We start from the raw sequence: 13644 nt of genomic DNA, 5'->3' as shown, positions 1-13644 counted from the left end.
CTGATGCCATGGGCTGGAAAATGGGAGGGATTCCAAATATTGCATGTGGTCCTTGTTGCCTTGTAAATTCCTTCTCTTCCCCATTGGCTAATTAGGACACCATCCAGCCCCGTCGATGGAATGATACCCTAGCTTTGTGTGGCCAACGTTGCTTCAGATCGTAGACAGCCTGCTTCCCAGGGTATCTCCCTGCAAATATCCCTAGCATGCAAATACCCCAACTCTTGTGAACTAGAACATGGTCATATTGGAGGTAAATGGGGTGGGAGTGAGTGAAGGAACAAGCATCGTATTTGGGGGACCACGAAGAGACATGATTTAAGAGATGGATGGTTGATAATGATTTACCTTGATGGGCCTGATGCAGCATTGTTAGAGGCTGATCTTCGATGTATTTTGTACTAGTTAGGCATATTTTGATGTATGATGTACTCTCTATCTTGGGGTTTGTCCCCAAAGTCACTTCCCCCCCCCATCGGCCCTCTAGCTTCGGCTAGTTGGCATGTTTCCCCTCGGGTATGCCTGAGTTTGCTTGTACTTTAAATTTCCGTCTTTCTTAATTCCATTCATTGATTCATAAAAAAAAAATAGAACATGGTCATATTGTTTTAATTCAAGGATGGTCGTGCTTGGGTTAAGCGATGGTGTATGTGTTTAAGTGTGAGGTCCCCTTCGGTAAATTCCATAACCTCCTTAAAGGATGTTGCCCTCCTCGTCCAAGGGCACCTGGTCCAAACGTTGGTGTCTTCGGTATCTCCTCACCATCGTCTTCATCAATCGGCTCCCCTTCCTTTCTGGAGTTACTTGAGGGACATTATCAGGCTTCACTTCCAACCACGGGAGTGCTCCTCATATGTGCATCTACCGACTGAGGGTGCATGGCCGTGAACCCAGCCCTGTTCCAGCACTGGAAACACAATCTTGATGCATCATCTTCAAGTGCAAAGCACAAGTTCCGACTTTCATTGGATTGCTATATGTATTCAAGCTTAAAGTTGGATTACATGTTTTTTTTCAAGTTGTTTTGTAGAACTTAACCCAAAATATGTTAATAGTAGATTTTTATTAGTATTGTTCATGCTTAACTGGTGGCCTAACTTCTCATCAGAATTATTTAGTGTATTTGCAATCCTAGATATTGGTAGGCCCCACCCCACACCCCCTCACCTTTCTAGTTAAGCAAAGATCCTCATTCGTGTCACGAATCATATTCCATCAATGATCAAACCAACCACCCACCTCTTTGCACTACTCTCTTTTTGCCCTTTTCACTCTTTTCCCACAACTATTCAATATTTACGCATCCATATATATAATAAATCAAATAAACATTGAATGAATTTTAGTGATTAGGTCATAAAATCTTTAAAAAGATAAAATAAATCGTGTTTAATAAGAATACAAGCATTCCATCCCCACAACATTGTTGATGAAAAGGAGGTAGAGTTTAGTGACATCACAACCCCATTTCCAACAAATGAAAACAAACATGGTGTAAGAGACATGTCATGTGGTCTGCTCTCAAACACTAAAGTTTAGTATACCACATTATTGTTCCAAACTCATACTATTATTTGACTTTCCTCGGAAAATACATAGGGGTGGGTAGGTAAGGTATACCTTACCGAAACCACCAGACCGTAAATACGGTATGCGAAAAAGTCATACCTTTACCTTACCAAAATTTTCGGTATACCGAACTTCGGTATACCTTATATTTGATATGACAAATTTCCATACCGATACCGTACCTCATTTTCGGTATACCGTACCAAAGTTCGGTATACCTTATTTTTGCGGTATACCTGACTTTCAACATCAATTAAAATAGAAAATTAGAGTTTTTAAAATATTATTTATAATTTATAATTTTAAAAATAAATTAAATATAATTTATTCATAATTTATTTATATTTCACAATAGATTTATAATTTAAAAATATATAAAATATATTTTATATACAATTGTGTTTATATTATTGTGGTATATACCTTAATTTACGGTATATACCTTAGTTTACGGTATATACCGAATTTCTGTATGCAGCGGTATACCGCGGTATTTGAAAATTCATATCGTTACCTTACCGCAATCTTTCGGTAAGGTATCATACCATACCGAAAGTCACGGTATACCAAAAATTCGGTATTTTCGGTATTTTTTCGGTATGATAAGACCGGTTTTTCGGTATTTCAGTATTTTATCATATCGGTTTTTCGGTATTTCAGTATTTTTCCCCAGCCCTAAATATACATAATCACATCTTCAATATTCACCGCTAATAATTAAAGATTTTGTCATCATCTTATCATTCAAAACGCTCCCAAATAAATATGATTAATTGGTGTGATACCACCAAAAGTATCCTCACGTTCACACAACACAAGCTCCCAATCATTGTCACCATTTCTTTCTACTATTATTTCACTATTATTCTTGAATAAGAATTTCAATTATAACGAAAAGGGCCGGTTGCTGACATAGTATAGTGGAGATGGGCCGAATGTCAAATCGTATGTTGGTAAAGACTATAGCATAGAAAGAGAGAGGGTGGTAAAAATAATGAAAGAGTAAAAGAAAAATAGATCGATGGTATAAGTTTGTTCCCTATTTCTATGTAAATCCACGTAATGGTTTCTTCTTTAGTAGTTTCATCGTTGTTGGTCATCATAATTGGCGATAACAATAAGTAGGGTTCAATTGGTCAACCAAATACTTCCTCTTTTCTTCCTCCAATTCTAAGTGAATTATTTTTCTTTTTGAGATATTCCACTTTAAATGAAATATTTTGGAAAATAGAAACATCACTCTCTCTACTTTTTTTTCCTCTCCTATTATATTCTCTCCACTTAACTTACAATAACATTACGGCACGAGACTCTATGTTGTGTTATTTTATGAGTTGAAGAAAAGGAAATAAAAAAAAAATAAAAATGATATTTTTTTTATTATAAGAAATGTTTCATTATTAATGAGATAATTAAAAAAAGAGTGAACTACAAAAATGGTTCCTGGACTATGGGTTTATCTCGCCCATAGTCCCTGGACTTTAAAAATATCGCCAGTAGTCCCTGGACTAAGGGTTTATCTCGAAATTGGTCCTTTTGGCCTTTTTTGGTACGAAAATACCCTTTGATATTATTTTGGGGGGTTTGGGCAATTTGGTCTTTTTACACTTTTAACATTTTAAATCTGATATTATTTTAGTTATGTACTAACTTTGATATTATTTCAAAATTATCATTCTTCTTCCATTTTGTTATCCTTCACTGAATTTGTTTTTTTTAAATTTCAATATTAGATTTAATTTTATAAAATTAAATTTAATATTTAGATTTTTAAATATCAATAAAATTTTTTAATGAAAACTATTAATTCATGGACACTATAAATATTGATTAAAACTATTAATTTTTGTTATTTAATATAATATTCAATTGAATTGAAGAAGTACAGAAAAATAATATTAATCATGATGGAAAAATAAGAGTTATTCTATTTAGCCTCCGTTCGGTTGTTATAATTTCTTGTGATTAAATATTATGAAATTGACTAAAAATTTGATCCTACTTAAAATTTTATATAGGAGTATTTTTGTTGAAATTTTCTAGTAAATTTTGATTGTTTTCAAATTAATAAATTAAATTATATTAGTCTTACATTAGATGCATATTTATTTCAGAATAAGTTGTGTTATATAATCTATTTGTGATTAAAGCTACTATTAAATATTGATTAAAACTAAGACGTTGTCATACCTTATTGATTACATAGTACTATACACTATCAAATATTGATTATAACTATTAATTTTTGCTATTTAATAATTTTTATAATTAAAATTTTTTATTGATATTTAAAAATTAAAATTTAAAATTTTGTAAAATTAAATCTAATATTGAAATAAAGAAACAAAGTGAAGGATGACAAAAGGGAAAAAGGATGATAAATTTGAAATAATATCAAAGTTAGTACATAACTGAAATAATATCAAATTTAAAATGTTAAAAGTGTAAAAAGACCAAATTGCCCAAAACCCTCAAAATCCCCCAAAAGGGCATTTTCGTACCAAAAAAAGCCAAAAGGACCAATTTCGAGATAAACCCTTAGTCCAAGGACTACTGGCGATATTTTTAAAGTCCAGGGACTATGAGCGAGATAAACCCATAGTCCAGGGACCATTTTTGCAGTTCACTCTTAAAAAAAAAGTTATTTTTAATAGGACACTGAAAATATGAGTTAGAGAGAGAAGGAGACTATAGTGAGTTTCCATCATTTCAATTTTCACGCAAAATTCCATTCCTCATTAATTCCTTTTGTTGAATATTATTCATACTACAAATGAGGCACCCACCCACCATTTCTCCCATTTCAAAACTCCTCTCTCACATTCCCCATTTCCAATCCAAAACCACAAACACTTTTCTTCTCCTCTTCTCTACAAATGAATTTTAAAGATTTATGCAACACAGGACTGGTTTTGGGGCTGGGAAACTACTCACCATCATCACTCACCTCCAAAATCCCCACAAAAAATGGTGATCACATAAGAAAAACCACGGAGCCGTCATTGACTCTGAGCCTCTCCGGTGCGAAGAAGGACGATTCCGATCTGTACAGACAGGACAGCGCAGCGTCGTCCTTCTCCACTGTTAGTGTGAAGAGAGAGAGAGAAATCGGAAGCGAGGATGAAGAAGAAGACGGCCCCCCGGGTAGGAAGAAACTTAGGCTTAGCAAAGCGCAGACGGCTCTTCTTGAGGAAAGCTTCAAGCAGCACAGCACTCTCAATCCTGTAATTAATCATCTCTTTTTCTCTCCTCAGTCACTAATTTATAGGAAAAAAGTCTTTGCTGATTTGGCTTCCTTGATCAGAAACAAAAGCAAGATTTGGCTCGTGAATTGAAGCTCAGACCGCGACAGGTTGAAGTCTGGTTTCAGAATCGCAGAGCCAGGTTTGGTTTCATCCTCAATTTCATTTCTATATACGGCCTCCACCTCCGATAATATGAACCCTTTTATTTTTAATTTATCCTACAAAAATATGCATTTTTTAATTTTGAAAACTTTTTTTTTTTAATTTAATGACGTGAGACTCATTTTTCGTTAACAATATATTAATTACTTTTTCTTTCTACCTTACTCTTACTTTAATAATTATGCATTAAAACCGCGTTCAACCAAAATGTATACATATTTGTGGGGTGGGATATAGAGGAAAGGAAAAGTAGTTATAAAAATCATAAACTTTCATAATAATCATATTTCCCAAAACCTTTGAAAAATGGTCTTAAAAATTATTACTCTCTCTATCCCATTTTAGCAGTTCTGGTTTATCATTTTTTAGTGTCCTATTTTAGGAATTCTGATTAAAATATTTCACAAATGATAATAAGCCTCACATTCCACTAACCTTCTCCCATTCACATTTTATTAATACTCCATGTAAAAGTAGGATCCATATTCTACTATATTTTTTTACAAGTTTTCTTTACCTTTCCTAAAATTCGTGTCAAACTCAAATGAGACTCCTAAAATGGGATGGAGGGAGTAATTTTTTTAATTGTACAAATTTTTCACACTAAAATTTTTCCTGCATAAATTTTGCTTACGTGGAATGGCGACATTAATTATAGAGCATTCATATCATCAATAGTTTCATCTTCCCCACTAGATACACTGTAGCTCCAACTATTACATATACTCCTAGTTTTTTTTGGAATTACATGTAGGTATCGGAAACTTTAGTACGAGAAATCCGCACTGTTCGAAAAGTTTGTAACATTTAAAAATACTTTTAAATTTTTGTGTGAGTGTTTTTTTACCAATTTTCCTAAAGAAAACATTAACTAGTGTTTATTTTTGCAATTTAAAATGACAGAATTAAGCTTAAGCAAACAGAAGTAGACTGCGAATTATTGAAGAAATGCTGCGAGACGCTAACGGATGAGAACCGGCGACTGCACAAGGAATTGCAGGAGCTCAAATTATCTCAGCCGCTTTACATGCAGCTGCCGGCGGCAACACTCACCATGTGCCCTTCCTGCGAGAGGATCGGCGGCGCCGCCGATAACGCCGCTAAGACCTTCGCCAACACCAAGCCTCACTTTTATAATCCTTTCACCAATCCATCTGCAGCTTGTTGATTCAATTTCTGCAAAAAATAGTAGGAATCCCCCAACCCTGTTTTTTATTCGGTTAAGGGCTTGTAGAAAAGCAAGATATAAAATTATATATATTCATCTAATTTATAGAAATTAGGAAATTACTAATCATTTTTTCTTTTATTTTTTTTTTCTACTCTTACTTGCGCGTGTAATAGTTTTATATTGTAATTATTTAAATAATATACACTATTTTTATAGTAGATGTGTTTCTTTTCGACATGAAACTGAAGAAAAAATTATGTTAAGTGAATTAAGTAATGGATAATAAAGTAGTAAAGAAAAAAAAAGATAGAGATATGATGAGAGAATGCAACAATCGAGGATAAGTTAAGAGAGAAGAAATTTTTTGTTTTTTTTGTTAAAATAGGAAATGACTTAGCTATAGTAGGACAAAAAAAGAGAATATGACTCAGCTACAGAGGGACGTAGGGAGTATTACTTACTCCCTCCGTCCCATAAAAATAGTCTTCTTTTTTCTATATTGGTTTGTACCCCAAAGATAGTCCATTTCTATTTTAGGTAAATTTTTTCTCTATTATAAGGTGGGCCTCATTCTCTAATAACAATACTTCAATCACCTTTTCTTTCTAAACTTCTCTTACTTTACCAATTTCACATTAAAACTTGTGTCATTCACAAAATCCCTATTTTATGAGATAGAGTGAGTACTCCTTAGTTAGATTTTTCTGTTAATATATAAATGATAGGATTAGATATAGTTATTAAATGAGAGTTATGATCAATGTCGAACTAATTTTAAGGGGCAAACTAGAGATCAAATTAGGGCCATTAGATCTAGTTTTTTTATGAGATTCGTTGATGTGTAAATTATTTCTGTCTTCATTACAAGCTCATTTTACTTCATTCTAGTAGATTTATTACTTCATTCTGGTACATAGTAGCTTGAAACTACATGATATTTTTACTTACTTCCAAAAAGTTTTGAAATGATTCAACTTATGTTTAATTCGAATTCATTGAACTAGATTTTTACTTTATTTACTTTTAAAAATACAATTCATTCCTGTAGGTTTATTACTTCATTGGACAAGGTTTTTACATCATTCCAGTAGAACTTAATGCTTCTACACATACTTCATTCAAATAGTTTATTACACCATCCAATTAGGGTATCACTTAATTTTGTTGTCATAGCTAGAATTTAGGGACTGTCACAATGTCAATGGGATGGCCTTGACGTCTTTGTCCGCTGACTCTTGCCGAGAGAATGAATGAAGACAAGACCGATCATGGCGCAGGTCTACGTGGAGTCTTTCACAGCAGCGACTAGAGAGCGCTGCGACGGCGGTGATAGACATTGCAGGGAGAAAGAACGGTTCGCGACGATGAGTCTGCTTATACGTACTGGAATGAAGTAATAATCCTACTGGAATGAAGTAAAACCTACAGGAATGGAGTAATATATTCTGGAAGGAAGTTAAATCCTCCCAATATGTTATGACTTATTTTCCTATGTTATGACTTATTTTCCTCGAAAATATCAACACATATTTATTGAGATTTTTACATGGTTTTATTGAGATTTTTTCATGTATTTATTGATAAAAATCTAGTTATCAACATTTACGAAAACTAAAATAAAAAATATCAAATTTCATCATCCGAACGTCGTCGGAACATATGCAATTGATATCTCGTTGGAATCCTTATAAAGTTATTTTTAATTTGATATATTTTTTGCGAAAAAATAATTTAAATCGAGAGAATTACGTAAATTTAACGTTTTAAGATGATTTTAATGAGAGGGAATTGACATTAATACTCTCTAATTTTATTTATTTATTTTCTTAATTAAAAATATAATGCATGTGGCATAATTTCAACCACTAGATCTTCTAATCTAATGGCTAAGATTTAGTCTTAGTTTGAGATTGCTAATTAATTAGCAATTAATCACTCCTCTATAATAATATTGTCAATTAATTAACTAAGACTTTAGAGTATTACTAATAAATAAAAATAATACTTTTAGATTTTGAAAAGATAGAGAGGCAAGGTAGCTATGGGCAAAGAGACTACTTCTAAATAGACAAAATAACATAGTAAGACTAAAAAAGTGTAGGAAAAAATTAAAGAAATCGAGCCGGAGAGAAAATGAAAGAAGGTGAGATGCAGATCTAAAATAATATCTTCATTTCGGAGCACCTTAAAGCTATGCAGAGAAATATGCCAAGCACTTTTATGATGTTTAGAAAACGTCGGTGTAAAGTATCCTTCATATAAATTTATTTTAAAATATATTGTTTAAATTATATTCTGAGCACATATGTATTCGGAATCTCACGATGCTCGAAAATTTTCTCGCAATTGCCAAGAGACATTCCTAGTATGTTGACCGAGCTCGGAATATGCAAAATTTCTTTAACATTGCAACTACTAGGCTCATGTGCTGGTAAAGGTGCTTAGAAAATTCCAAGCACATATCGGTGCCAGAATTGTTTGCTAGGTAAAGATAGTACCAGACCAAGATTCTCTTTATACCCCTAGTTATTTTGCCTTTTTATTTCAGTGTATATTAAGAAAGATAGTACCAAACTAAGAATCTCATTGTATCCCTAGTTAGTTCTTATTTCAATATATTTAAAAATATAGTACTCATATCAGATTAAGATTCACGTTACATTCATAGTCAGTTCTTATTTCAGTATATATTAAGAACATGTACTCGATGTAGTTTTAAATAGTAAATTTAATACCCGTACTAATTTATTCTTTTAGGTGATTTTCAGTTTTCTAAATAAAATAGTACCCATATATAATCTAGAATTAGTTTTGAGATTATTATAGTTAGAGGAGATTAGCTATAACTAATCATCCCATAATTATGCATATATGATTGAATTGTGAAATTGAATCTCATGAAACAAAGACACTATATATTTAATCTTTAGATACAATCTTTTAAATCGAACACACTCTTAACAGTACGATCAACATAATTTAATAATATATCTGCGCTATAATTCCCGACAAAGATATTTATGATAAGAAAACAAAAAGTTGGGTTATGGAAAAAGAAAAATTAAGTGAGGAATGTGGGTCATGGCCATGTGAGCAGTTTTTTGGAATGACACCCGATACATTTTTAGCGGGAAAATGTGGTTTCTTTCAATACTTTTTAAAATAATTTTTGTACGATTTTATAGAAATATAGTTCAGGCCTATATATGTTAAATTGCAGGTTTAATTTCTGTCAATACTAAACTGCAGGCCTATCTATACATATATAAAAGCCGAGTTTTGACGTTCTTTTAAAATATTTATAAGTTTTAAAATATTTACAAATTATGATTCGAGTTTTGACGTTCTTTTAAAATATTTATAAGTTTTAAAATATTTACAAATTATGGGATCAATTTGAATACTACATTTCGAGCCTACACTCCATAAGTTACGGTGGGAGTTTTTCTTATATTCAACCATGGAATTGTAACTAGCATATACGTTCTAATTACTACCTTTTATTACCATTACAACACTAATTATCATTATCATATTTATTACCATTACCATTACAATTATTCAATATTGGGATTAAAGAATGAGTGCAATTTACCACCACCACCACCCAATTAATTTGTTTGAATCATATCTATGAATTAATGGTCTATAATTAATTTATAATGTAGCACGGGCAGTTATAAACGATGACTGATAAAAAATCTGTTAATCCAAATAATTTTTATTAATGGATTATAATTTGAAAGGTCTTCATTTGTTATTAATTTAGTTTATCACAAATAATATTGGCTTAAAGTCACAAAGAATATGAAAAGGTACCCATTTTCTATAAATTTGGCTTGTACAAGGATACTTTGCAAAAATAGAAATACAAAGATATTGAGTTCCACCAAGCTGAAAAGCTTGAAGAATTGAAGAAAATTCATTCTTGCTAGGGGCAACTTTAACAATGCTTCAACTCATTTTAGGATTGAATAGCTCCTCAATCATTCTACGAAGGGTATCATGTTTTCTTTTCTTTTTTTATGTTATTTTGTACAATATCTACGATCTGTTGTGTTGAACTATAACATCCCAAATATATATTTTTTTTCAAATTTCATTTACACTATTACTTCTTTGTTTGTTGAATAAAAAAAGGGAGAGATGTCACTGTTTGAACTGACCAATGAACAAAGCTTTTGTAGGAAGATGTTGTCGTCCGAAAAGAAGATGATACATGAATATTTGACAAAGAAGATGAGAATGATAGCTATCTTTGCTTGGTTAACATGAATTATGTGAAAGTTGGAAGATATTATTGTCCCCTAATATTTTATTTGTATATAAAATATTTCATTAGATTTATTTACTCTTGGTATATATTCCTAAATTTTTTTAGTCTCACTTATTTTATTTATTCACAATATCAAATTGATAGTACAAAAATATTCTAACTCGCGCATAGCGCGTGGGTTAACACTAGTTTATGTTAAATTGCAGGTCTATTTTTCATCGAAAAGTGCTTCGGTGCAGGCCTGTTTATATTAAAAAGAGGCGGCGCATGAAATTCTTTTCTGTTGCACAAAAAACAGTGAGATTCATTTTGCACCTTTCCATTTCCCCTGAAAATAAAAAGAGAACCATGCGTTAAAAGTATCATATTCAAAACATTGATACATAAAATTTATTTAAATAAAAATAACAAAAGAATAAGTTAACAAATGCAAATTCGCATTTTAAACAATGGAGAGCTTTCTCCATTTCCCCTAGATAACAGAAGAATAAGTTAACAAATGCAAAAATGTGATGGGCCTTAAATAAATGCATAAACTTATAAGATTAAATAAATGGGCCTGAAGTAGATGTAATAGTTTGTTTAGTACTCACTCCGTCCCATAAAAGTTGAGTCGTATTCCTTTTTAGTCCGTCCCAACAAAGTTGAGTCATTTCTTTTTTTAACAAAAGACAAAACATCTAATCACTCTTACTTTATCCATCATTTACTTTACTCTCTCTTATCTTTCCTACTTTTTTCATCTCTCCTATTTATTTAATATAAATTCTTAATCTCCGTGCCCAAAAGTTTTGTCTCAACTTTTATGGGACGGAGAAAGTAGTATATTATACTCCCAGAAATGAATGTTCAGTGTGTTAAATAAATAGATAAAAAAGTAAGAAACAGAAAAGGTAGAGAGAATAAAATAAAAAGTGAATAAAGTAGAGAGAATAAAGTAAGAGAGAGTAAGTAAGAAAGATGAAAAAGTTACTATATATGAAAATGACTCAACTATAAGGGAACTTCCCTAAATGAAAAAATGACTCAACTATGAAGGAACGGAGGGAGTAAGTGTTAGTATTAATATTTCCATTTATTTTTATATTATATTCAGTTTAATTAAAATTAACATATAGTATATTTGTACATATAAATGAAATATATACAATTTACAAATGTTTATAGTATAATAATATTTATATTTATTAGAAAGTGTTGTATTAATATTTGTTTTGCTAATTGTAAAAGATTTTTAGTGTACTTATTATTATCTAATATTCTTTTCTAATATTTATATCTTGCTATTATCTGAAAGGTCTCTAATGATGATGTTTTTATAGGGAAACTGCATGATTTCAAACCTACATGCTCAAGAAGAGAGTCCTATAAATACCTCCTCTCTTAAGAGCATTGACTCAACTTATTTTAACACAAGTAGTACCCGCAAGTGTACGGGGACAGTGTAGCAATTAGCAAGGAAGAGTATCGTATCCTACAGAGACAAATTTGTATCAACTTAACTACGACGAACAAATGTTGAGTACTATTTAGAGAATCGGGAAATGTTTGGTTTTTTTTTCTAACACTACGAAAAGCATATAATGAGCAAATAAACAACTAGAAGCAAGTAAACAAGGAGTGAAAAGATAATATGGAGAAAATTGTAGAACTCAAGGATCCGATGCACAATTCCAAGCTCTTATCCAATCAAATTGCCGTACCTTTTGGTGTCTCTAGAGTTACTAAGTCGACCACAATTATAGATTAAACCCCCTCCCGAGATGAGAAACTTGTAGATTAGGTGCTAGGATTGAAGTCCCATTCTAATCCTAAAACCCCTAACTCCCAAAAGCTCGATTAGGTCAAAGACCTCACTCAAAACCTCAACTCTCCCGAGTTTTATTGCATTAAGGTGTGAATTATTCTTATTTCCAGATTAATTATTTCATCTCCCGATTAATCTAATTAATCCTACACCATCAAATGGTGATCAAACAATTGAAAGGAATAAACCCAAGAATAATCAAATAATTACAAGAGCAAGGTAAGAACAAAATCAATCAGATAAAAACTATGATATCAGTGCATCTTCACCAAGAATTCTACAAGAAATGTTTAGCTACTCATGTTCTTCACAAAAACCATGTTTAAAACAAAGTTTTCAATAAAAGACATAAGAGATGGATACTAAGAACTCCTGTGGAATGAATCTAGGAATGAAGTCTTCAATCTTCAATTTTCTCTATCAAAGTGTTCTTCGAGGTGTGTGTGAGTGATGAAGGCGGTAGGTGTAGAATGAATCTCGCAGAATGCAATCCTAGCCTTTTTCTCCATTATTTTTCCATAAAAAAATCACGTTTTCAGAAATCAAACCCGTCAAACTGACTTACCGGGCCGGGTAGGATATTTGTGCTGGAAATTCACCCGGACGCGTGTCATTTTTCGACCCCTTTCTGACCTTCATATGCTGATTCCATCCTACCCGGCCAGGTGGAATTTATCAGGGTGAAATTCACCCGGTCGGGTGAAGCCTTTGAAGGCTCCGCTGCCTCCTTTGCACAAACGGCCGGATTTTTGCCTCTTTTTCATCTATTTATCCTAGAACACTCAACAAACACATGAAACTCCAAAAGATAGGATAATTGGGTGGAAATAGACAATTCAAACATCAAAACTCAACATTAAGCACCTCAATAGACCAATTAAACCGACTAAAACATGAGTTTATCAAGCATCCACAATGGCAAATAGGCCAGCCATAGGCTAGCCTATTTCTCCTCCTGCCACATCATCCAGCACTAAAATTCCTCATGCCACATCATCAGAACAAGCAATTGGACAAGCAATAGGCTAGCCACATCATCAGCACTATTAAAAAAAAATAACTAAATTTACGGAATTAAATACAAAATGCAGAATTAAACATACGACACATATACGGGAAAATTCATTAATTTCATTAAAATAAAAAAAATTACATTAATTAAAAAGAATTACATAATAACAAAAATACATAAAGCAAAAAAACTATCGCCATGCAGTCCTCCGCGCCCACAACTCTTCAATTAAATCCTTTTGGAGTTGTATATAAGCATCCACTTGGTGCATGTCGGCATGTGCCTGGAGGCGGCCGGCTTCATCGTGAGGTACCCCCCTTCGTACGTTGGGGGTGGCCACGCCGTGGCTTGGACCGACTTCATCGTCATTGGCCCAATTAGTCAGTTGTACACCTTCATCTT

General features: G+C 32.4%; 1 protein-coding gene across 1 annotated transcript; it reads left to right on the top strand.

Annotated features, from left to right (window-relative positions):
• The first annotated feature begins 4316 nt into the window (after positions 1–4316).
• Positions 4317–6365, top strand: LOC148931231 (homeobox-leucine zipper protein HAT22-like). The gene is made up of 3 exons (XM_089067604.1): positions 4317–4793; positions 4874–4953; positions 5880–6365. Exons 1-3 carry the CDS (start codon positions 4446–4448, stop codon positions 6142–6144), a joined length of 693 nt encoding a protein of 230 aa, XP_088923730.1. The 5' UTR covers positions 4317–4445; the 3' UTR covers positions 6145–6365.
• The last annotated feature ends 7279 nt before the right edge of the window (positions 6366–13644 follow it).

The sequence above is a fragment of the Salvia hispanica genome, chromosome 3 (assembly GCF_029641045.1).
Source record: "Salvia hispanica isolate PSC_SH4W2 chromosome 3, Shi_PSC_v1, whole genome shotgun sequence".
In the NCBI taxonomy this organism is placed as follows: Eukaryota; Viridiplantae; Streptophyta; class Magnoliopsida; order Lamiales; family Lamiaceae; genus Salvia; species Salvia hispanica.
The sequence above is the reverse complement of the archived record's forward strand: the minus strand, read 5'-3'. Positions and strand labels throughout refer to the sequence as shown.